This window comes from Muntiacus reevesi, chromosome 9, assembly GCF_963930625.1.
Source record: "Muntiacus reevesi chromosome 9, mMunRee1.1, whole genome shotgun sequence".
Classification (NCBI taxonomy): domain Eukaryota; kingdom Metazoa; phylum Chordata; class Mammalia; order Artiodactyla; family Cervidae; genus Muntiacus; species Muntiacus reevesi.
The window spans coordinates 14,968,646-14,991,898 of record NC_089257.1 but is presented as its reverse complement, the minus strand read 5'-3'; the positions used below and the strand labels follow the sequence as shown (position 1 = coordinate 14,991,898).

The 23,253-nt window shown below is 41.6% G+C and overlaps 1 protein-coding gene across 1 annotated transcript; it reads right to left on the bottom strand.

The window, feature by feature from the left end:
* Positions 1–593: 593 nt before the first annotated feature.
* On the bottom strand, positions 594–16,580 carry MTCH2 (mitochondrial carrier 2). Its single transcript, XM_065944795.1, has 13 exons — positions 16,394–16,580; positions 13,957–14,041; positions 13,696–13,802; positions 9,898–9,924; positions 9,643–9,705; positions 8,090–8,147; positions 7,786–7,837; positions 7,149–7,208; positions 5,835–5,928; positions 4,843–4,890; positions 4,155–4,222; positions 2,628–2,703; positions 594–803 (listed from the first exon to the last, which is right to left on the bottom strand). The coding sequence occupies exons 1-13, from the start codon at positions 16,478–16,480 to the stop codon at positions 717–719; spliced, it is 912 nt and encodes a 303-aa protein (XP_065800867.1). The 5' UTR covers positions 16,481–16,580; the 3' UTR covers positions 594–716.
* Positions 16,581–23,253: the final 6,673 nt, after the last annotated feature.

The following is a 23,253-nucleotide window of genomic DNA, read 5'->3' as shown; positions in this document are numbered from 1 at the left end:
ATTTAGGGACTGTCAAGGCTAATGCTACAGTATTTGCTTTTCATATTTCATATGACATTAAGAATTTCTTTGAGGGGCGAAAAAGGAGTCATTACACTTCCTTTCCAAATCCTGCTTATTCTCTGTAACTGTCCTTTTTTCCTGTTGGCAACACAATTTACTGCTCTGCAATAACAGCGTGCAGCTTTTCTAGGGTAGGTTAGCTGTGTACTGTCCTTTCTTTGAGGTATGAGAGACAGTGTTAATTAAATGTGCTAAGAAGAATATGCTGGGAGGCAGATTCCAGTGGATGCTGCTGAGTTTTAAGGTCTACCAAAGAAAAGGTAGTTTGTAACTTCCAGTATCATCTGCCTTATTCATTTTCTTAAGTTTTACAGAATTATTTCTCTTTGTTCATGGAACTGTACTCTCTTCATTTTACAAAGCCTTAAATTAAGACTTAAATTGCATGACAACTTGCCAGTACCTTTAGGTAAATGCAACTTCCTATTTTAAGTAAAATAACCTGGAGTAAAAATGTCCCATTTCAAGGGGAGTATCAGTAGTAAATCATGTGCTGGGAAAAAGAACAAAAAAGGCAGACACCAAACACCTCCATTTTCCCAAGATTAAATGATTATTAAAAAAGCGCGCCACACCGTATAGAAATCAACATTCTCTCCCATAATTCTGTGCGTCTGGGACTATAGAAATGCCACTGTCCCTGCCCCACATCTTCAAATTAACATTCTCAGGTCACAACAGTAAGTCTTCCCAAAAGGGACCTTCCGGAAAAACAAGCTATTTCCTCGGCTCATATTTCCCTGAAAGAAAAATAAAATAAATACAAATAAAATCTAGTGTGAAAATGAGGTCAGCTAGTCCAAAGCAGCAGACGTCCAACTGGACATATTTCTGAGAAACGAAATGACGAAAATGACCAGACTATCACTATGGGGCAGCAATGTGCCATCTCTGACACAAGCTGAGCCTCTGTGGAACTACCATTTTGACACGTGGATAAAGGCAAGTATTTCTTATCTATTTAGACAGATATCCCCAGTCCAGATTCTGCCTCTGCTATTTGCTAGTTAGCTGGGCTATCAAGTGCGTCAATTCATATCAAGTGTCATGAACAGTCCTAACATGTAGTAAGCGCCAGCTTGTATTTGTATTTTTTTTCCTTGGCTGCACGCATGTGGAATCTTAGTTTCCTGATCAGGCTTGGAACCCGTGCCCCTTGCATTGTAAGTGCGGAGTCAACCTCTGGACCACTGGGAAAGTCCCATGTCAGCTTTTATTTGTTTTGAATGGAACGGTCAGATCTCCAGGGAGTACTTATAAAATCCTATAATTCAAGTAGTGATGTCATGAGTTTAATTGCGCACACTCCAAGTTAGACAGCCTGCACATGGATCCTGCTCTCCCAAATACAGGCTGTGTGGTCGTGGGTTACACAACTGGCATTAGTTAACTGTTCAAAGTTCCGGTTTCTTCATATGTGAGGTGGAATGCTAAAGTACAGTCTCTCTCCTCACTAGGCTATTTTGAGGGTTGCATGAGCTGAAACCTGGAGAACTCTCAGCATGAGGCCTCGTATACACTGAATCATCAGTAAACATGTGCTGCTGTTTTAAGCACTTAAAGGATCAACTATAAAGTGTCTGATACCCTAATAATTTTCTATTTGGTTTCTTTCTATAGCAGAGGGTTGAATGTTCATGTTAGGTCTGTCTGGCAACCATCCAAGCGTCCTGGCCTGGGCTCACAGAGGGGCTTGCTGGGCCCACTGAGCAAAAGCCCCCCAACTTAGGCCTCTGCATTCAGAGTTCAGGCTGGGAAGCCTGAGCCCCGGGAACAAAGGCCTTTCTCATCGGTGTCACCAGTGCTATAAGAGCATGCAACAAAGAGCTTCCTCATACACTTCCCTCCAGTCCTTTACAAAGTGCTTCCCACTCAAAGAGAGCTTTCAACTGATGGCCACTTTAAGTGATTCCATGTTAAATTTAGCGCACAGCCACTCATTATTTTGGTTCCTATTAAAGCTCTGCCTAGACTGATCAAGAATTTTTGGTTAAAAAAAAAAATAAAAAAAGAATTTTTGGTTGGAGATGACCTATCCCATAGCAAAAAAAAACAATAAACTGGAATCTGGACACCGCATCCACTAATGTGACTACAGAAGTAAAAACAGCTCTGTTGACATCAGTGTGACAAATAATGTCGTAAACAAGCAACTATTTCTCAGCTTTTCTAAATATATTAGAAAGTATATTTCAGAATATATTCTGAAAAGTTACAAGAAGATGAGGTTGGAAAAAGTAATCTGAAATCAAGGGCATCATTTTAATAACCAGAATAACTGACTGCCCAGGCCTTATTTATAATTTGAATGTAACCACTCAAATGGGTTCCAGATCACATCCAGGAATTCTTCCTTCTTCATTACCTCTCCTGATGATTTCTAAGCAGCATATTTTACAACTATGCCAGAGTGACATATGGACCACTGAAAAGGATATATTAACTGGTAACTAAAGGATAACCTACAAGAATTAACCTGGGATCCCAGAGACTTCTAAGAAAACAAGCAAAAACAAAACAAAACATGAGGGGAGAAGGAGGGAGGGAGGGAGGGAGAGAAGTACCTCTTTCTGTAGCATGCACCAGCAATCTATCCAAGAAGAATATATTGGGGCATAGGGAGGGCATCCACCAGCAAGCCTGAAATAGAAACAGAGATTAGTTACCGAAGTCAATATTTATAAAACCTTCTCTCAAGAGCTCAAGAGATCTTGGTCAAAATATTCTGCCTGGAAGGTTCCTTGAGAAGTAATTTTAGCAGTTCTGTAGAAACAAATTCTATTGGCACAGGGGAACAACTGAGAATCCAAAACAGATCCCACTTTCTTACATTTAGGTTTTGAATCAACACATAAAGAGAAACTTTATGTATTTTCTAAAACATCTAGGTTTTAATTAGTGGACAAATGAAATTCTAGAACATAGTAATTATATTATTAAAGAGCAGTTAAAACTATGTGGTGTTCAAAAGACTCCGAACATGACAATGGATGGTGGTGTGAAACTGTGCTGACTCCCTGCTCTCACTCAGGTGGAACTCCTGCCCACGTCTTCTCTGAGAGTGAAAGTTACGCATTTAGTCGTGTCTGACTCTTTATGATCCCATGGACTATAGTCCACACCAGGCTCCTCTGTCCATGGGGTTCTCCAGGCAAGAATACTGGGTTCCATGGAACCCATGGAAAGGTTCCATTTCCTTCTCTAGGGGAACTTCTTGACCCCGGGATCAGACGCAGGGATCAGACCCAGGTCTCCCGCATTGCAGGTAGACTCTACTGACTGAGCCATCAGGGAAGCCACTTCTCTAAAAAACTGCAAATAACAACACCACACTTAACTCATCCTTCAAGCCTGCTCTGGGCTACAATGTGGCAGCCGATCCACAAATCACAAAACAAACAGAATGTGGTAACTGTGCTCAAAATGCTACACAGCTACCAACTGGATACCTTGTTTGAAAACAGTGACATGTCTAATGGCATACTGTGATGGGTACCCTAGTGGAACAGAATTAAATCAAGAGGTTAAAACTTCTGTCCAGCCTGGTAGTCACCTGGCACCTGGAAATCAGTGGTGTCCACCCCCATCCCCGCCCCTCCTTCCCATTCAATACATGAAAGGTCAAGAAACTTTCCATTTTCAACTAAATTTTCTACTTTTCTTACTTTAAAACACTTTTTCCATGAAGCCCTGATGAAAAACAGGTACAGGTTGTCATTCAATCCCTAACATACCTTTCATAACGTTCATAAGACAGGATAAGGATTTAGTATAAAGGAAAGATGTGAAAGTAATCTGATCATTATTCCACTATTTTCAGAAAAGAACCTAGACTACTGGGAAAGTACACACTATTTATACGTACTTGAGAAATATTATTTGTTCCCTTCTCTATTTCAAAACAGGATATGAAGAGACTGCTTATAATATAAATTGATGGCATTGCTGGTGTATGGGGCAGACAGAAAAAAATTAGGAAATCTATTCATAGCATCACCTGTACTGATCCTCACCAAATTTCTACCAGGACTGCTCTGCCTGTCAGGCATATAGGCAGCCAACTACTAGGATAAGAAACGCAAGGCACTTACCCACAGTTGTTGACAGCCATAAGATTAGAGACAAGCACAAAGGGATAGGTCAACATACTGGCAAAAAACTGTGAAAGGGGAGAAACAGCCAAGTCATTAAATCATTCCTAGTCTCTCCCATTTTCCTCCTTCCTCACACTCAGTCCTGGCGCAACCGTGCTCAAACATGCCAACACTGCTTTTGCTTTCTCTGTATCCCAGGTTAAGACTAAATTACACACTTTTGGGTCTGGAGATATTTTTCCCCTTACCATGCAACCTTTTAACCAACGGTCAGAAGACTCTTATTCTGTGACTGAGCCTCATTCAAATACAACTGAACTTCAACATTTAAAACTAAGTACAATAAGCATTTCAAAACATTCCTGAAGAAAACAAGAAAACATAAACATCTTTCCAAAGACAATGGAAGCTACTTCAAAAGTCAACCACTATAAGACTCCACATGATCGAAGAGACGGACGTTCTCAGCATCCGTTCAGCAGGGGCGGGTATGTGCTGAGAAACGCCCACCGACCCCCGCGAAGGCTGACCAGCACCAAGTTATGTGGGCTTGTTACTGCTGTGGCTGTGATGCAGGCACTCTGGGTTATTCATACCTCTGACCAAAAAACAGTAATGACACATTCCAAATTTCAAAGAAAACAAAACTACTACTAAAAGGTTAAAAGGATGTTTAAAAACTTACTCCTGTGACAGCTTGGGAATAACTCTTCATTTCATTCATGGTGGAAACCTGTAATAGGAAGAAAGCCTTTATTAGAACAAGTGAGAAAATTAAGCTGATATTAAGATCTAATTATCCCCCCAAAATCAAAACAGTCTATTTCTCAATTCAAGTTCTTTGACAACCTGAAAATTAATTTACAGGATGAAAACATAAAAGACTGGCTAGGAGCATAAAAAGGCAGTGGTCGAAATGATCACCCTGACTCAACATTAATAGGCAAGTTCATATAAGACTAGGATGGCTAAAAAAAAAAAAAAAAAAAAAGTCTAGGATGGCTTCTAGGAACTAGAAAAAAAAGCACCAGGAAGTGAGATTGGGAACCTTTTCCCATGTCCTAGAAATACAACCCCCGGAAACCACGTTGATGGTACTCTTAGGGCCAAATCACTCCTGTATACACCCAGATGCTGTGGGGAAGATCAGTCTCTATATTCAAGTAACCAAGCGCATGGATTTTTGGTCCTACCTCTGGCCTGGGTGTGTTCTCGTTTCCACCATGCTATGGAACTCTCTTGGGTTCAAAGAGGTCTACAGCTGCTGAGGCTGCAGAAACATGACTTTTAGGGAAAGCTTATTCTTACCCCACCCCGGCCCAGGCTGAAGTTTCCAGAAGTCCCAATATAAGAGTCACCTTAGCACTTCCAATTAGATGAAACACCTGAATCTACGTAGAACTATCCTGCTTCAGGGTGTCCTCTAACATAAGGCATCAACAAAGAAGCGATCTCCTTGTAGACTCTCACGCTCACCCTGCCATACCCTTTCCAGGTGCCTCTCTGTGGTAAACATCGTAGATCATTCCATTAGCCTTCAAAAATCGAACTGTTCATATTTAGCTGTATAATGGGGAGTCTCATTTAGCCAACTGCCACCTTACTGTAAGCTAACCTAGCTGCCAGGCGGGCACTGGGAAGTCAGCACCAGTGCATCTCACCAAGAGCCCAACCTACCCCACTATCCAGTGCATAGGTATTGACGAGGTAGGCCAGCGAGTTACAGAGCCACAAGGAGATGACGTCACCGAGGAGGCGAGGAATGAGACCCCTGCGTGAAGAAACAATAAAAAGAAGAACCAAGAGATGTGATCGGTTGAAAGATATTTCACTCATTTATATTTATTTATATAAATCATATAATTACTTATCCTTCAATTAAAAAATAAATAAATAAAAGATTTTAAAACATTCTAGAGAACTGAAAGGAACCGAATACCAGAACATAACCAGTTCATTCTAATTAATACAACTGTTCTTTACCAGCAGAGCCACCAGGGAAGCCCAGTCTAATAAATACAACTGTTCTTGAGGCTAATCTCTAATGACTTGTATTCTCATTTTTAAAATGAGAACTTTAAAGCCTACATACCTCTAAGCTGTGGCCAATGGCTCAACTTACTATTAATAACTATAATCAGGGAGGCAAATAATTTGCCTACTTCAGAGAAGAGACTTAAGTATGATTATTGCTAGACTACTTGATATCCAAATTTGGCCATGCAAAAGATGAGAAAAATGACAAAATGAAAATGGCCCAAACATGGACACAGGTGAGAGGCATCAGAAAACACACTTCCGGCCTAGGTAAGCTAGGCGAGGCGGTGTGGAACGATGGGACAAATGTTACCTCACAGACTGAAGACCAAGGATTAAATGCCACTTCTACCACTTATCAGCAAATGAACTTCCCAGAGCATCAGTTTTGTTTTTTTTTAATCTCTAAAATGAGAATAATAATAGCTATCTTGTCTATTTCCCAGGATATTTATCATACTCAAACAAAAATCAAAGATGTAGAAACACTGAAAATTAAAAAGGACCACTTAGTTAATAACGCAGTTTTTGTCATTAACAGAACTAAGGTAGTAGCCTAAGTTCTTCTAAAGTAAATTCAAGGGAAAGAACACAGTACACAAACATACTCTGAGGATAAGAAAGATACCTATTAGATAGCTTTCCACTTTTCCAAACTGAACTGTCCTCATTTCATCAACTATATAGCAACCGAAAACTTACCATGAGGGCAGAAACTTGGAATGAATTTATTTACTAAAAAACCTCTCCTTTCAACCATTTCAGATGTGCAGGGCAAAAGTTTGGGATCTCTTACAAGGCCATTTAAGTCAGAAGGGCCAAAACAGAGTTTAACATGCAATAAACCCAGAGAGTACATTTTCCCTGAGGCTGAAACAAGGAGTCATGTCCTCGTTCTCGTTAAAGCTTCCTACTCACACAAAAATCACACCCACAAATCAGTAATTTACTCACGCAAAAAATCCGAGGATGCCCTCTTCCCGATAGATGGTTGCTATGGAGTCGCAAAGCCCACTAGGTTTAGGAGGAGGAAAGGTGAAGTGCATTCAGGTTACAAGATTCAGTTACCACCCTGGACAAGGCGAAATTTATACCCCACCCCTCCCCTTTCTGCCTCCCTCATTCTGCAAAGACAGATGAACCCAGAAACACAAGGGGAGGTGGTGGAGGTGGAGGTGGAGGAGGTGGTGGTGGTGGAGGAGGTGGTGGTGGTGGTGGTGGTGGTGGTGGAGGAGGAGGTGGTGGTGGTGGTGGTGGTGTGTGTGTGTATGTGTGTGTGTGTGTAGGTCAAATGATATAAGATATATGAATCTGTTTTGCAACCTCTGAGGCATCACAGACATGTAAAATATTTGGCATCAACAGATCTCCTTGAAGACTTGAAAACAGAAATACTTACCAGCACTTGGATTCTCTGCCAATGAATTGTACCGTGTGTGTGTGTGTGTGTGTGTGTGTGTGTGTGTGTGTGTGTGTAGGTCAAATGATATAAGATATATGAATCTGCTTTGCAACCTCTAAGGCATCACAGACATGTAAAATATTTGGCATCAACAGATCTCCTTGAAGACTTGAAAACAGAAATACTTACCAGTACTTGGATTCTCTGCCAATGAATTGTACCATAGATCTCAGAGTGATCACTAAAGAATACAGAGGAAAGATTTTTAAGCTACATCCAGATAAATTTTAATAGCTCTGAAAAAAAAAAGTTTTGCCCATCTACAGACACTTTTGGTATCTGGATAAACTGGATAAAAACCAAAACAAGCAAACCAAAAACACACAGGCAAGGCACTTTAGTGAACTCTCATGTCAACCTATGGAAATAGACAGGAGAGATCATGATACAGAGAGAAAAAAAGTCGAATTTCAGTTGTCCACTGCAAACCTACCATGGAAGGGATGTGTGATGAGAGTCGCAGCAGAACGAGCCATCATCTCCCGAGTTGTCTAGAAACAATCAACACACACACTTGTGAAACCTGAATACGTGACACTTAGATTCCTGCGAGAAGTCACGCGGGCAGACACTGTAGAGCGACAGTGGGCGACACAGCGCTCCTGCCCTTCCCGGAGTCAGCATGAGTAGCCCGAAGAGGATGCAACACGACACAATATCATTCCAGCACAGCTTTCACTCAGGGATTTCAACGTTATGTCTCAAAATTTCTCGGTAAAGCAGATTTCTATCATCATCTCGAAGAACAAAAGCTAAGAAACCGGGAAAGGGACGTCCCTGGCAGTCTGGGCTTGAAACGCAGGAGGGGTGGTACCTAGCTGGGATGAACTGTGAGGACTGTATGCAGATCATTAAGTGGCCCTCTCACTGTGAGTGATCTCAGAGACTGATATCTACACTGGGCAAATGTCAGGCTCTATTTAATCTACACCGACATCTTGAGGACAGCAGAACAACTTTGGTTTGGTTTTTTGACCACAACCCTATAACTAACTGCGAGGTATCCTGCAGCTCCTATGTTTATCTCAATTTATCTTTCTTATCCAGGATTCTGTAAAGAGGTTAGTAAAAAAAATTCAATCACAATACATGGAGGTACGTTGTAAATATAGAAGGTCTGTCGTTCATTTTTGCACTTAGTTAAGAGATCCCTCACTTCTACTCTAATGGTAGTTCTAAGAGCCACAGGATGAACTAAATGCAGTTAAGAAAATATAAAACACATATTAATACATGTATCTCTGTGCTCCTTGCTCAGTCATGTCCGACTCTTTGTGACCCCAGGGGCTGTAGCCCAGCAGGCTCCTTTGTCCATGGTGTTTCCCAGGCAAGAATACTGGAGTGGGTTGCCATCTCCTTCTCCAGGGGATCTTCCCAACTCAGGGATTGAACTGGGTCTCTTGAAGCTCCTGTACCAGCAGGTGGGTTCTCTACCACTGTGCCATCCAGAAAGTCATGATACATGTTTCTGAAGGCAGCTTTTACTGAAAATCATGACCTTACTATATAGACAATTAGATAATGTCAAGACTAAGAAATAAAAAAGAGTATTATTAAGTTAGGCATGCAACCAACTCCAATGGCAGAAGACAGGGGTGGGAAATGAATGATAAGGGTATTTCAAAGTCAGAATAATGTTGTAAAAGCATTTCTAGATATACAATGTCCAACACACGCAGGGCCTCGGCTACTATATTACTATATGTTAACACTTTCAGGCCAGAGATTTTCAACTCTATTATGAGAAGTTTCAATAGAAACCTCTTCAATATTAAAGATGAAATGAGTGGGCAAAATATGTTTCCTTAAAATGCATCAACTCCAAACAGCAAGCAATGCTTTTTTCTCTGTTTCTATTCTGCATGCAGTAAAGCCCATATTAAATCGAAGGTTAATTTCCCTTAGAACACTGAACATACAGGCCTGATGATCCTGATTCCATAACTTCCACTCCGCTCTGATTTAGACAGATCATAATCATCTCACCTCCTTGATAACCCGGTCAAAGGAAGATGAAACTTCTTTCTGTACATTTCCAGATCCTGACTCCTAGAAATCAAAATGAAAGATCACTATCGTGATGGTTTTCAACAGAACTGGTCAAACCGGTGGCCACCCTGTATAAAAACAATCTCCACGATGAAAGCAAAGCTGACTGCTTGTCCCTGTTCCTAAAGAGGACAAAGAGCAGCAGAGGCTCGCAGGGAAAATGGGCTCAAGCATACACTGGCTTCAACATACCTCAGCCTTGTCACACTCCTGGTAATGCTACAAAGGAAGAGAAAAGAAAAGAATGATTAGGTCTATCACAGTGTCACTGAGACAGGACATAAAAAGAAAGCCCTATTGATTGGCAGAAATTAAAATGGTTGATTTTGGGGGGGGCGGGGGCTGGAAATTTCCCATTAACTTCTACTTCTAATTAACACTTGGAAATATTAACATTAACACAAGTGTCTTTAAGACGATCCTGTTAAAAAAAAAAAAAAAAGATCCTGTTGCTAAGTTTAACATACTGATTGGGCAACTCATAAAAAAACTCATATTTAAGAGAAGAAAAAGAAGGGACTTCCCAGGTGGTCCAGTGGTTAAGACTCCACGCTCCCAGTACAGGACCCGGGTCCTGATCAGGGAACTAGATCCTCCCGCTCCAACCAAGAGCTCACATGCTGCAAGTGAAAGATCCCACATGCCGCACCTAAAACTAGGTGCAGCCGAATAAATTAAATAAATATTTATTTATTTATATTTTTTATTTATTTATTTTTTAAATAAATATTTAAAAAGAAGAGAAAGGAAAACAAAACTCCAAGAACATTATTTACTGAACACACACTAACAAAATAAACTGGTAAAAACAGTGCTTCCCAGGCGGTGTTAGTAGTAAAGAACCTGCCTATCAATTCAGAAGCCCTAAGAGACACAGGTTTGATCCCTGAGTCAGGAAGATCCACTGGAGGAGGTCATGGCAACCCACTCCCAATAATCTTGCCTGGAGAATCCCATGGACAGAGGTGTCTGACAGGCTACAGTCCATGGGGTCGCAAAGAATCACACACAACTGAAACAAGTCAGCACACAGTCAGAGGACTAAGGCCATGGAAAACTCAGGTCCAAGACCGAATTAGGGCAAGATGCACTCCTTCCCCGAACAAAGAACAGGGAATGGGCACCAAGTCCCAGCAGCTAAACCCGCCTCACTCTCCCTTTTGAATTTGACTGTTCCTGAGCCAAACAAGAGAGAAGATGCTCTCTCAACTCTGGCAAAGACACATGAAACTGCCAGAGCTTATGCTGCGTTGGAAGAGGAAATATTATTTGTGGGAAACAGAAGATGGGCTAGGTGAAATATAAGAACCAGACAACTGACTTCCTAGACATAATGAGGCTTAAAAAATAGACACTCGTCTTTTGCAAAAAGAACTGCATTTCTTAAAAAGAAAATCAGAGGGAAGAGAACAAACATCACAAAGTGAAATGATGGTTTTTGGCCAAATTCCAGATCTTTGGCCAGAAATTAATTCTAACAGTTTCAGGCATCTTTAAAAATTCTCACTCATTTCTAGACTTTGGTTTTCACTGTTAATAAAATTTTCAACCATCTCTTCTACATTATCCTGAACAGATTTCAATTTAATTCTTGTTCAGATACACAGAACTCTTTCTAACAAAATCTGAAATAGTTTCGTCAATCCTAAACTGGTCTTTCTTCTTGACCGTGTAAACTGCTTTGGTTCTAAGTGTAGCACCAAGACCCTGTTCTGCTCACTTGGCTCTGTGTGAACACATACTCTGGATACCTGGCTACCTCATTGGTCTAACTTTTCCTTTACATAAAGGAACTTGAGTAGTTTAAGAGTAATTACAAGAATAATCCCACTCTTGCTCTAAGTCTACACATTAACCTCTTTGAACTAGATGACAACTGTTTTCCCACATGAAAACTTCCCTGGAGGTCCAGTGGTGAAGACTCTGAGCTTCCGCTCCAAGAGGCATGGGTTTTTCCTGGTTGGAGAACTAAGATTCCACATGGTGTCTGAAGCATAGATTTAAAAAAAAAATCTAAACTTCACTTAGGTAACAGCAACACTTTCACTGCGCCAGACAGTGGTGTGGCTGGAAAACAGAGGAGTAATCCACCAAAAATATCAGCCCATTAACACTCCATCACTCTGACCCACGTCAAAGTCACTCAGCTGTGTCCGATTCTTTGCGACCCCATGGATTATGCAGTGCATGGAATTCTCCAGGTCAGAATACTGGAATACCATTTTGGGTGACCCTGACCCATGGGCCACCCAAAATAGTGGCTCATCAGTCCACAGGCATGATCACAAGAGTAAGTATAATGAATAACAAAACCGGTTCCACAAGAGGAACTGACTGGAAAACCTCTCCAAATCAATTCAACAAAGTCTGAAGAGAATTTAAAACCCAAGCTAATCAGCATGAAACTGTTAAACAAAATCTTGATTTGCTCATCAAACGATAACACATTTTTATCCAGTAGAACTGGGGAACCGTTAAAGCTTACTTTAAAAAGTGCATGGAGGACTATACCGAGTACTGCTTGAAATAAACGGTTTGTAAATATTTAGAATTGAACACATCTGATATATAGGTTGAAAATACAACACAGATTTGGTTAGCAAATACTGCTATACTTTTAAGAACTAGAGCACAGAAGGTAATATATTTTTGGCGCCAGTGGGAGACAGAATAATGAACAAGAAAACCTATTAATTTTATATTCTCAACCCTACTCACACTGAACAACATTCCCACGAACTGTTCTAAATGGTACAGAATTTGTATGTACAACACCTCTACAAATATACCAAGAGGCAACTCTGCCGACCTACACTGTAACTGGTGCAAGTGAAACAAGTACAGTCAAAGGATTTAAAGCTAAAAGAAGCCAGTAAAACAAAAGGCTAACTATGAAAGAAATGTAATCGTGATGTTTTTAAAAACACTTTATGAAACAACTCAAACACACAGAATAATTAAGGAAACGATTCACTACCTCTGCAGCACCTTCTAAGCTTAAATAGATGTTAACATTTCGACCTTTCTGCTTAAAATTTCTTGCCTTTATAAAATAAACTGCCACAGATACAGCTAAAGTTCCATCTTTCACTTCCTTCCGTCTTCTCAAAAGTAACCATTACCCTTGTAGTCAATGCACACACTTGGGTGAGGTTTTCTTTAAAAACAAACATTCAAATTTACGCAGTATAACACAAAAAGAAAGAGTGCACAAAATACAAATACACAGTGGAATAAATAATTAAATGGCAAATATCCACATAGCCATGGTCCAGATCAGGGAAAATCATTTCCATTACCCTCGTATCCCACGCATGGTCTCCCTTCCTCTTCCCATAAATAAACACTATCCTGACTTTAACGTTTATCTTGTTAAGTTTAAAAAAAAGTTTGTCACAGAAAATATTTTACTAGGAGTAACACTAGGAATAAGAGGAAAATAAAATCAGAAATGTATGTTTTAACTAGTTTCCTTCGTCTTTTGAAGAAATAAGATGAGTTATGCATGAATGCTTAGTCTTTAAGTCAAGTTTGACTGCAACCCCATGGACTGTAGCCCACCAGGCTCCTCTGTCCATGGGATTTTCCAGGCAAGAATACTGGAGTGGGTTGGCATTTCCTTCTCCAGGGGATCTTCCCAACCCAGGGATTGACCTGAGGCTCCTGTCCCATCTCCCCCATTGCGCGAAGATTCTTTACTAATGAAGGAAGCCCCAAATAAGCTATTCAGGAGCTCAAATAAGTGCACTTAATTTCTACTCAGAACACCTGGTCCAGAGGAAGCTTGTGTAGATCAAAATCAATTACTTCATTTTAGTCAAATTCTCCTTGCTTCCCAGGAAAGAATTAAGAATGAGTATTTCAAGTACATGTTTTTCAAGAGGAAGAAAGGCCATGGATATAAATATATCTTTGCAACTGCTCTTAATCTGTAGGACAAACTGTAGTTAAAGGTAATCTAAATCTATGGGAAGATGGATTTTTTATTACCTGTAAAACTTTACCATGGACCACAGTTCCAAGGACGCCTGAACAGAGTCTTGGAGTTAAGCCTGTGAACAATCCACGCTTCCCATCAATGCTCGCAATGTGCTGAGCTAAGAACACAAATCAGAGATTTACATTCTAGCTGAAAGAAATGGTCACACAGAAATTTCAAGAAAACATGCTTTCTATACATTTTTTTCAGTGACTCCTGCCTATCACACTTGCCAATGTCATTCAATTCTAAACAAATCAAAAGACACTCACCATAACAGAAGAGACCAGGAAGTTGACAGACTTGCCGCCCAAAAATATTTCGTCCTACTGTTGGAGCAAGAGGCTCATATCCCACCTTTGAAAATAAGAGGATGTATCAATACTAGTCGACATTCCTAGGAATGCCTGGGTTGCAAGGTCTTGAATAAAGAACAAATTTAGAATCACAATTTTTAACACAAGTTAAAATGCAGTGTGTATGTTTTCTAAGACAGTAATGAAGTTATCACCCCTGTTCTTGTTTTTTGTCGTTTTAAATTTTGGCACTTGGTTAAGACTGGTTTCAATAAACTCCCAAGTTTTCTTTCGGTTCACATTCTACAAAAAAAAACCATGTAGCTGAGATAGACTAGTATTAAACTGAAAACAGAAGGAATTTTTGTGTTAAGAAAGCTACAGTTTACTGAGGATGCACGAAAGTATTTTCTAAAGAAAATCTAGCTTTTTTTTTTTTTTTTTTTTTAATATTTGGACAAAGTGAGATGACCAAGCCAGTGTCAACTTCATATTTGGCTAGCAAGACAAACCACTCAAACGCAGATACAGCTTGATAATTCATTTGGGAAACAATTATAAACTAAGTCTGTATTAAAGGAGCAGACAGTCATGAAAAATCTAATGAAGGCCGTTTTAGAGTTAATTTCTTCATGTTATCTCTACAATATGTTCAGAGTCTTTAGTGCCAAAGAGATTCTCAAGTGAATGAATGCTGTTGGACATGGTCTTGACTCTCTATTGCTGTAATTCTCAACCTGTTCAATTGAAGAACTCCAGAAAGGCTCACAGTGCAACTATTTTTAAAACTGAGTATTTGGGAATTTCACCAAAACCCCTGAGACGCCTGGCAACACAAGGATGTTGTGCAATCAGGATTAAGGAGTTTCTGAGGCAACAGTTCTGATTGTCACTAGAAAACCCTGCCTCCTGGATAATGACTGAGTAATGGGCTTATACCAGATTTATGGCAAAATGCTTTCATCTCAGATACTACCTAGCTAAAAATGTGCCAACTCTGTTTTAGATGTCAGAGTACATTTCAAAAATTTGTTCTTTTTGTATTTTTTGGCCACATTATGCAGCTTGTGGGGATCTTAGTTCCCTGATCAGGGACTGAACCTCGGCCCTTGGCAGTGAAAGCGTGGACCTCCAGAGAATTCCCTTTGTTCTTAATTAAAAAATATTTATTTACTTGGCTGTGCCAGGTCTCAGCAGTAGCACTTGGCAATCTTTGTTGTGGCATGCAGGATCTAGTTGCCTGATCAGTGAATCCCCAAGTGGGTGGGGTGGGGGTCTCCAAGACTTAGCCACTGGATCACCAGGGAAGTCCCACTGTTCTTAATTTAAATAACTCATTTTACAATAGTTTTTATTTATAGGTTCTGAATCCTCATGGGTCAACATGTTGTATGAATGAGTATCATAAACTGAAAAATAAGAAATGGGGACTTCCCTAGTGTCATGCCTATTTTTGACAGAACAGTGAGTGGTGGGGACAGGGCTTCTATCCTTGGTACCATGCATGATGTAATGACCTCAACACTCAACAAAGTTTCAAAAATTAAAGACCTGTCCAGGGAAATCTAGAAAGGCAATTGAAAACACTATCATCAGTTAAAACCTGGCATACCTGCCTGTGAATAAAAAATACCCCTTAAGAATTATTTCACAGAAGATTAGAAACTAATATATATACTTAAAACTCTCTAACAAAACTTTCGGCTGAACTGATGTCCAGCTCTGACAGATGCGATTTTCACTGTCATGAGCCACATGGGCTGCTGCTGGAGAGCGCTCAGTGCATCCTTCCGAAATTTGACTCAGCAACCACTTGATTATCACTTCTGAATGAGCTCCTTGTGTTTTCTCTGGGTATCTGGTGCTAAAATCTTGGAACAGAAAAGCAGCAATAATAGTAGCCAAAAAAAAAAAAAAAAAGAAGAAGAGGAAAAAGAAGAAGAAGTTAACAAAACGTGGGCTCCCCTTAAATCTCAAATTTGTCTTTAACAGATTTCACATCTTGCGTTTGGGGCGGGGGACAAGAGAAGAACGCTCATTTCAGAGGAGCGGAGAGGGGAAAGGTTGGGAAGACCTTGGCGGCGCCCGGCCAGGATCGACCTCGGGGAAGAGAAAACAAAGTTCACGGGAACCAGCGGGCAGGGCAAGGCAGGGCGGCAGTTGGGCTACCGGGAAAGGAGCGGGCCTCACGGCTCGGCTGGAAGGCGAGACTTCGCGAAGGCCCACGGGCAGCGGGAGCTCCGCGGACGACGGGAGTCGTCCCTGCGGGGAAGGAAAGGGCGAGCAGCAAAGAAGGAGCAGCAGCATCTCAGGAGACTGAAGGCCCGGAAGGCTGGAGCCGGTCCTCAGGCGCCCTGGGCAGCGGCCACCGAACAGGGCGCCGAACGGGGGAGGGAATGGCGACAACTCATACCTGGATGAGCACCTTCACGTACATGAGCGGCTGGGACAGGATGGTGAGACCGGAGCCCAGGAGCACCTGACTGGCCGCGTCCGCCATGATGGCACCCGCGGACGGACGGACAGACCGAGCCACCAAGCGACCGAGCCGGTCCCGGGTCACGTGCCAGGGCCGCCGGCTTCACTGGCCCGCCCGCGGCGCGCGCGCACGCACGCTCCGGCGCGCGCCTCCCCGCTCAGTCCCCGCCCACCGCCCCGCCCTCAGAAACGGCAGGCTCTCGCGAGCCGGCGCAGACGTCGGGGCGGGGCTTACGGCCCGGGCGCACGCGTCCTGTGCTGGGATTCCCCCGCCCTCCGCTAGGAACGGACCATTTCTCCTGCGCCTGCGCATGCAGAGAGCTTCCGGGTGGGGGAGAATGGGCGTGGCAATGGGGCCTGACCCTGTCGGCCCAAGGCAAGGTCAGGTGAATGAAAGGAATTGTAACAGGATTCTTCGATGCTCTTGCCTCTGCACTTGAGCTTTTGGGATCAGCAATGTAAGGTCCAAAGAATATTCAGCGTCAGAATCATAAATAATCTCACTTCAGTTCAGTCGCTCAGTCGTGTCCGACTCTGCAACCCCATGGACTGCAGCACGCCAGGCTTCCCTGTCCATCGCCAACTCCCAGAGTTTACTCAAACTCATGTCCATCGCGTCGGTGATGCCATCCAACCATCTCATCCTCTGTCGTCCCCTCCTCCTCCCACCTTCAATCTTTCCCAACATCAGGGTCTTTTCCAGTGAGTCAGTTCTTTGCATCAGGTGGCCAAAGTATTGGCGGTTCAGTTTCCGCATCAGTCCTTCCAGTGAATATTCAGGACTGCTTTCCTTTAGGATGGACTGGTTGGATCTCCTTGCTTGCAGCCCAAGGGACTCTCAAGAGTCTTCTCCAACACCACAGTTCAAAAACATCAATTCTTCAGGGCTTAGCTTTCTTTATAGTCCAACTATAAATAAACAATCTAATGACCAGCAAAACCTAGAGGAGTTTGAATAATGAACCCATCAGGGGGTTGCTATTCATGTACTCATTCATTCAATGTTAACTTCTTCGAAAGGCCTTCTCTGACCTCTATTTAAATTTAACCCCCCCCCCTTTATTCCTACCACAGCATGTTGTAATACTTATACTTATCTGGAATTTATCTTTTAATCTCCTCCACCAGAATATAGACCCCCAGTGAGTTCAGGAGCCAGGACAGTTTTTGATCCTTGTCTAGCATTTCACGTATGAAATGCTCAATAAATATTTATTGCATAAACGAACAATTACTTCAGTGACTACCAGGCCACAGGTTATTAGAGGAAAAAAGAAAAACAGCATTGCCCTCAACCTTTCAGTCCCAGCTCATACTTTCTAAATCAAACAACACTTAGAACCTGGCGCAGAGAAGGAAGAGGAGACTTGATTTTCAGTCGTGGTTCTCCTTTATATCAAAATGATTGGAAAGTCATTTTATCTTCTTCTATTTTCAATTTTTGTATCTAAATCTAAAACTACTACCTGCCTCTCAGGATTATTATGGAGACTTAAATGAAATTGTGCATAGGATAAGATTTTTAAAAACTGTATATTGAAATCCAAATGTTAGTTTTAATTAATATTGTTCTGTACTCAGCACGGTGCGAGGGAGGCAGTTTACAGAGTGGGAGGGAGAATGGACTTGGAAACCTATGGTCCAAATTTCACCTCCACCAATTATTAACTGTGTGACCTTAGGCTGATCACATGATGTCTTTGAACCTTAGAAAAATGAGTATAGTATTATCTACTTCATTCTGTTGTTGTGAGAACTGAATGAAATGACATGCCTACACAACTTGGCAGATGAAAATATAATATCAAATTGTGACTTTTTGAGTTATAACACACAAGTTGATTCTAATTAAATCCAGAAACTGTTTCAACATCAAAACGATTGGTGTCTTAACAACATTGTCTAACCAGAGGCTGTTTGATGTCTAACCATAGAGACCATTTAGCAAGAGGACTTTTTTTCTGATTTTCTTGAGGTGTAGTTGAAGTACAGTATTGTATGTTACTAGTGTAAAACATGGTGATTCACAACTTTTAAAGGTTTTACTTTCTGGTTTCCCTGGTAGCTCAGCTGGTAAAGAATCTACCTGCAATGTGGGAGACCTGGGTTCGATCCCTGGCTTGGGAAGATCCCCTGGAGAAGGGAATGGCAACCCACTCCAGTATTCTTGCCTGGAGAATTTCATGGACAGACAAGGCTGGCAGGCTACAGTCCATGGGGTCGCAAAGAGTCGGACACGACTGAGCAATTTTCACTTTTCACTTTCATACTTTATTTGTATGAATAGTTATTGGGCTGGGCAAGCTTTTTGGAGTATTCAGGTGGTGAGAGGAAAAAGTGAAAGGAGGCAGAGATAATTGGGAAAGGAACAGACCTAGAACAGAAAAGAGTCACTGAAGTCAAAGGTTTGGAAACAAAAGGAAGTGAGTCATGTCAAAAGCTGCTGAGAGATCTGTAATAATAATGAATGAAACCCAGAGAAAGATTTGGGAATTTGCCGGGTAAAAGACTCCTGGGGTGGAAGGCAGTTTGAGAGCGATCAGAGCTCGGTCCCTTTTTTTCCCATTTTCCACATCCGCTTTTTCCACTTTGCTAGTTGACAATCTTGGGCGAGTCATTTAAACACTTTGTGTAAGTCGGGGTGAATAAACCCTCCTGCGCTGGCTCACTGTGATAAATTTCAAAAGCTACCTGGCATTTCCCTATTCCCCCCTCTGCTTTATTTTTTTCTCTAGCCTTTATCACCTTCTAAAGAATTACATAATTAATTTTAAAACTTGTCCCTTCCCACCAGATACTAACACACGAGCTCTTCTAAGAAGGCAGGGATCTTGTCTTCTTTGTTCACTGTCCCACTCTCAGTGCCGGGCACACAGGTGTTCAGGAAGTGTTCGTCAGAATAATTATTCCAGTGGAAACCTCTGGAATTTACTGGACAGTGAGTGTGTCAGTTTCCTTCCCACTGGATCACCAGGGAATTCTCTCTGTTGGCTTTTCAATGGGGAACAGACAGTAAATGGGAAGCCCACTTGACTAGGAGTCAGAAACCCAGAACTGCTGACCTTATTAATAACATTTCTTTTATGACTTTGGGTGCATGCCCTTCACCAGGCTTGAGTTCCCCCATCTGACAAAATCAGGAGGCTGAGGAGCTCCAGTATTCCACGCAGGTGAAGATCTCTGAATCCGTAGGACTTTGGCAGAAGACGAGTCCTGGGCTTATGAGAGGGGTGAACGGGACAGCAGAGATGCCATCCTGCTTCTTTCCCAAGACTACCCTCACCTGCAGGATGGCTTTCCAGCCCTGCTCCTCCCCCTTCAAAGAGGAACCATCCTCTCCCCGAAGCTGATCTTGCTCTCTCTCCAGCACTAACACAGTCAGAGAAAGACAAGAGGGGGCTCTTTTTCTATGCCTCTCTTTTTGGAGAAAGAAAACTTTCCCCAGATTCCTCCCCTGGTAGACTGCTCATAAATCACTGGGCAGAAGTGGGTCACCTGCCACCTGCTGACCCAGTGGTTGGCCGGGACCAGTGATTCTCAACAAGGCGTGATTTGTCCCCTGGGGGATATTTGGCAATATCTGGACACAGCAGTAATGCAGCTGTTGAGAAATCCTGGTTTAGTCTAAGGTGTGTTATTCTTTTAAATTCTCTTAGATTCAATTTGATAATATTTTATTTGGGATTTTAGAATTTGATACAGTTGATACTCATAAGTGTGGTTCGTCTGTAATTTTCTTTGTGTGTGCTGGTATTGTCATTTGGCATCAATGTTATACAATCTAGTATTTTTTTTTTAAGGTGTTCTTTTTTTAGGGCTTCCCTTGTGGCTCAGTCAGTAAAGAATCTGCCTGCAGTTCGGGTAGACCTGGGTTCGATCCCTTGATTGGGATGATCCCCTGGAGGAGGGCACGGCAACTCACTCCAGTATTCTTGCCTGGAGAATCCCCACGGAGAGAAGAGCCTGGTGGGCTACAGTCCATGGGGTCGCAAAAGCGTTGGATACGACTGAATGACTAAGCACACACACAGCACACATTCTTCTTTAATCCTCTACGACATTTAAAATAACAATTCTTAAAGTTTTGGTAGAGTAACCCTATGAAACTCTCTGGACTTGGTGCTTTTTTTTGGGGGCTGGGGGAGTTGCTTTCCGACAACATTCCTCATTTCTTTTAAAGTACTTTGTTCTAATTTTCCATCTCTTTTGATAATTTGTATTGTCTAGAAAATTATTTCATACATGTTTTCAAATTCAATCACATGGAGCTAAGCAAAGTAGCCTCTTATGATCTTTTTTTTTTTCAGTTCCTACAACTTTTTTCCTTTTCATATTCTTTTCCATTATGGTTTATTATAGGATACTGAATATAATTCCCTGTGCTATACACAGGATCTTGTTGTTTATCCATCCTAAATGTAGTATTTTGCGTCTGTTGTTCCCTAACTCCCAACCCAACTTTTCCTTATTCCCCCTCTCCTGGCAACCATGGGTCTGTTCTCTAGGTCAGCGAGTCTGTTTCTATTTCACATAGAAGTCCATCTGTGTATGATTTCTTCTCAGTATACGCAGAATCTCTGGTTATTTCCCAATGGAACCATCGTTTCTTTGGTGCCTTTATATGCTCTTTTTTTTTTTTCCTGATTAGGTTTTCCAACATTTTAACTCTTTCATTGCTCTTTTTTTTTTCTCCCAAATGATCAGTATACTCTTGGAAAATCTCAGTGAGGGCAAATGAAAGCTCTTGAAACTGGCAGATAAATAAGAAAAACAAAAATTTTTTAAAAATATTTATTTGGCTGCACCAGATCTTAGTTATGGCCTGTAGGATCTAGTCCCCTGACTAGGGATTGAACCTGGGCCCCCTGCATCGGGAGTGTGAGTCTTACCACCAGATCACCAGGGAAGTCCAAAAACAAAAGTTTTAATACAGGAGACAGAAAAGCTAGAAAGAAGAGAGTGAAATCAACTTGCTAGAATCAGAGCCCCTACGCGAAGCTCAGAAAGACAGAAGACCATATAGCAGAGTGAGTGGCACTTAGAATTCTTCTCACGACAAAGAGAGAAAAAATGTTTCTGCAGCCTACCTACTAGTTGGGCTTGCTTTAGAGATGAAAAACATGGCTATTTTTAGAGCCAAGCTTGCCTGTTTATACAGGTTTTTCTTGTGTAAGAATATGCATTTTGTCCTCTACTGTTTTGTCTGTCCTTGGCCACTGGTGCAGTAAGGCTCATGAAATTACGGAAACACGCTGAACTCCCTGCCAGGTTATGAGGGTTCGTTACAGTTCAACCAGCTCTCAGACATATAGACTGCTTTCTGTTGGTCTCCCAGTTAATCATGTCTATTACTAACTGCAGTAATTCCTTCCATCTGCTTTCTTTTTTTTTTTTTTTCCATCTGCTTTCTTTGACTTCATTTAGTTGTTCTGATTCTTTCAGTTAGATGCTGTATTCATTGTCTATTGCTACCATAATGAATCGCCACAGATTTGGTGGCTTAAAATGATACAGTTTGTTATCTGACAGTTCTGCAGGTCAGAAGTCCAGTAGGAGTGGCAGATATCAGCTCTGGGTCCCACAAGGTTGAAATCAAGTCATTGACCCATGGGGTCCTTATCTAGAAGCTCTCAGGGAGAAGTTACTTCCAGGCTCATTCAGGTTGTTGGCAGAATTCAAATTCAGTTCCACATGGTCATAGGACTGAGGTTCACATTTCCTTGTTCACTGTTGGCCAAGGGTTTGTCTGAGCTTCTGGAGACTGCTAACATTCCCTGACTTCATCTTCATAAACTGGCAATGATGGATCCAATCTTTCTCATCCTTCAAAAATCTCTGGTCTCCTGTCTACTAGGGTTTCCCTGGTGGCTCAGATGGTAAAGAATTTGCCTGCAGTGCAGGAGACTTGGGTTCCATCCCTGAGTCTGGAAATTCCCTGGAGAAGGGAATGGCAACCCACTCCAGTATGCTTACCTGGAGAATTCCATGGACAGGGGAGCCTGTGGGGCTGCAGTTGATGGGGTCACAAAGAGCTGGACACCTGAGTAACCAACACTTCCACTTTCTGTCTACTGATCTCTTCTGCCTCTTATTCTACCCCATCTCTCTGATGAAGTCTTCTTTTTTCCTCTTCTAATTTAGGATTTCATGTGATTATACTTGACCCACCTGGATAATCCGGCATAACCTCCCTATTTTAATGTCAGCTGGTTAATAACCTTAATTCCATCTGCAAAACCCTTTTATAGCAGTGCCTAGATTAGTGTTTGATTAAATAAGCAGAAAATGGGGATCTTGGGGGAGACTTTTTCTTTGGGCCACATGGCATCTGGGATCTTGGTTCCTTCGACCAGGGATCAAACCTGTTCTGCCTGGAATGGAAGCGCAGAGTCTTAACGACTGAACTGCCAGGGAAGTACCACGGAGACCTTTAGAATTCTGCCTACTATTCATTGTTACCCTTGCTTCACTCATTGCTACCTTTTGTGTCCGTTACCGTAAGAATTTAAGTGTGAATTTCCTTTCGATTTATATGCATTAGCTCACATATTCTAATACGTCCTTCGGTAGTTAGGAATTTTGGTTTTGATGATTTTTTGACAAAAGATTTGCTTGAGAGGAATGTTTGATATCTGAATGGCCGATCTAATTCATGGATTGAAATTTTCTTTTAATAGACAAATTAGCCAATTTACGTTTCTTGATACAACAAATACTTTTGGTCATAGTTATATTATTATGTTTTATAATTTTTTTCAATATTAAAAAAGTGTTTACAACTTTAAAAATAGGTTT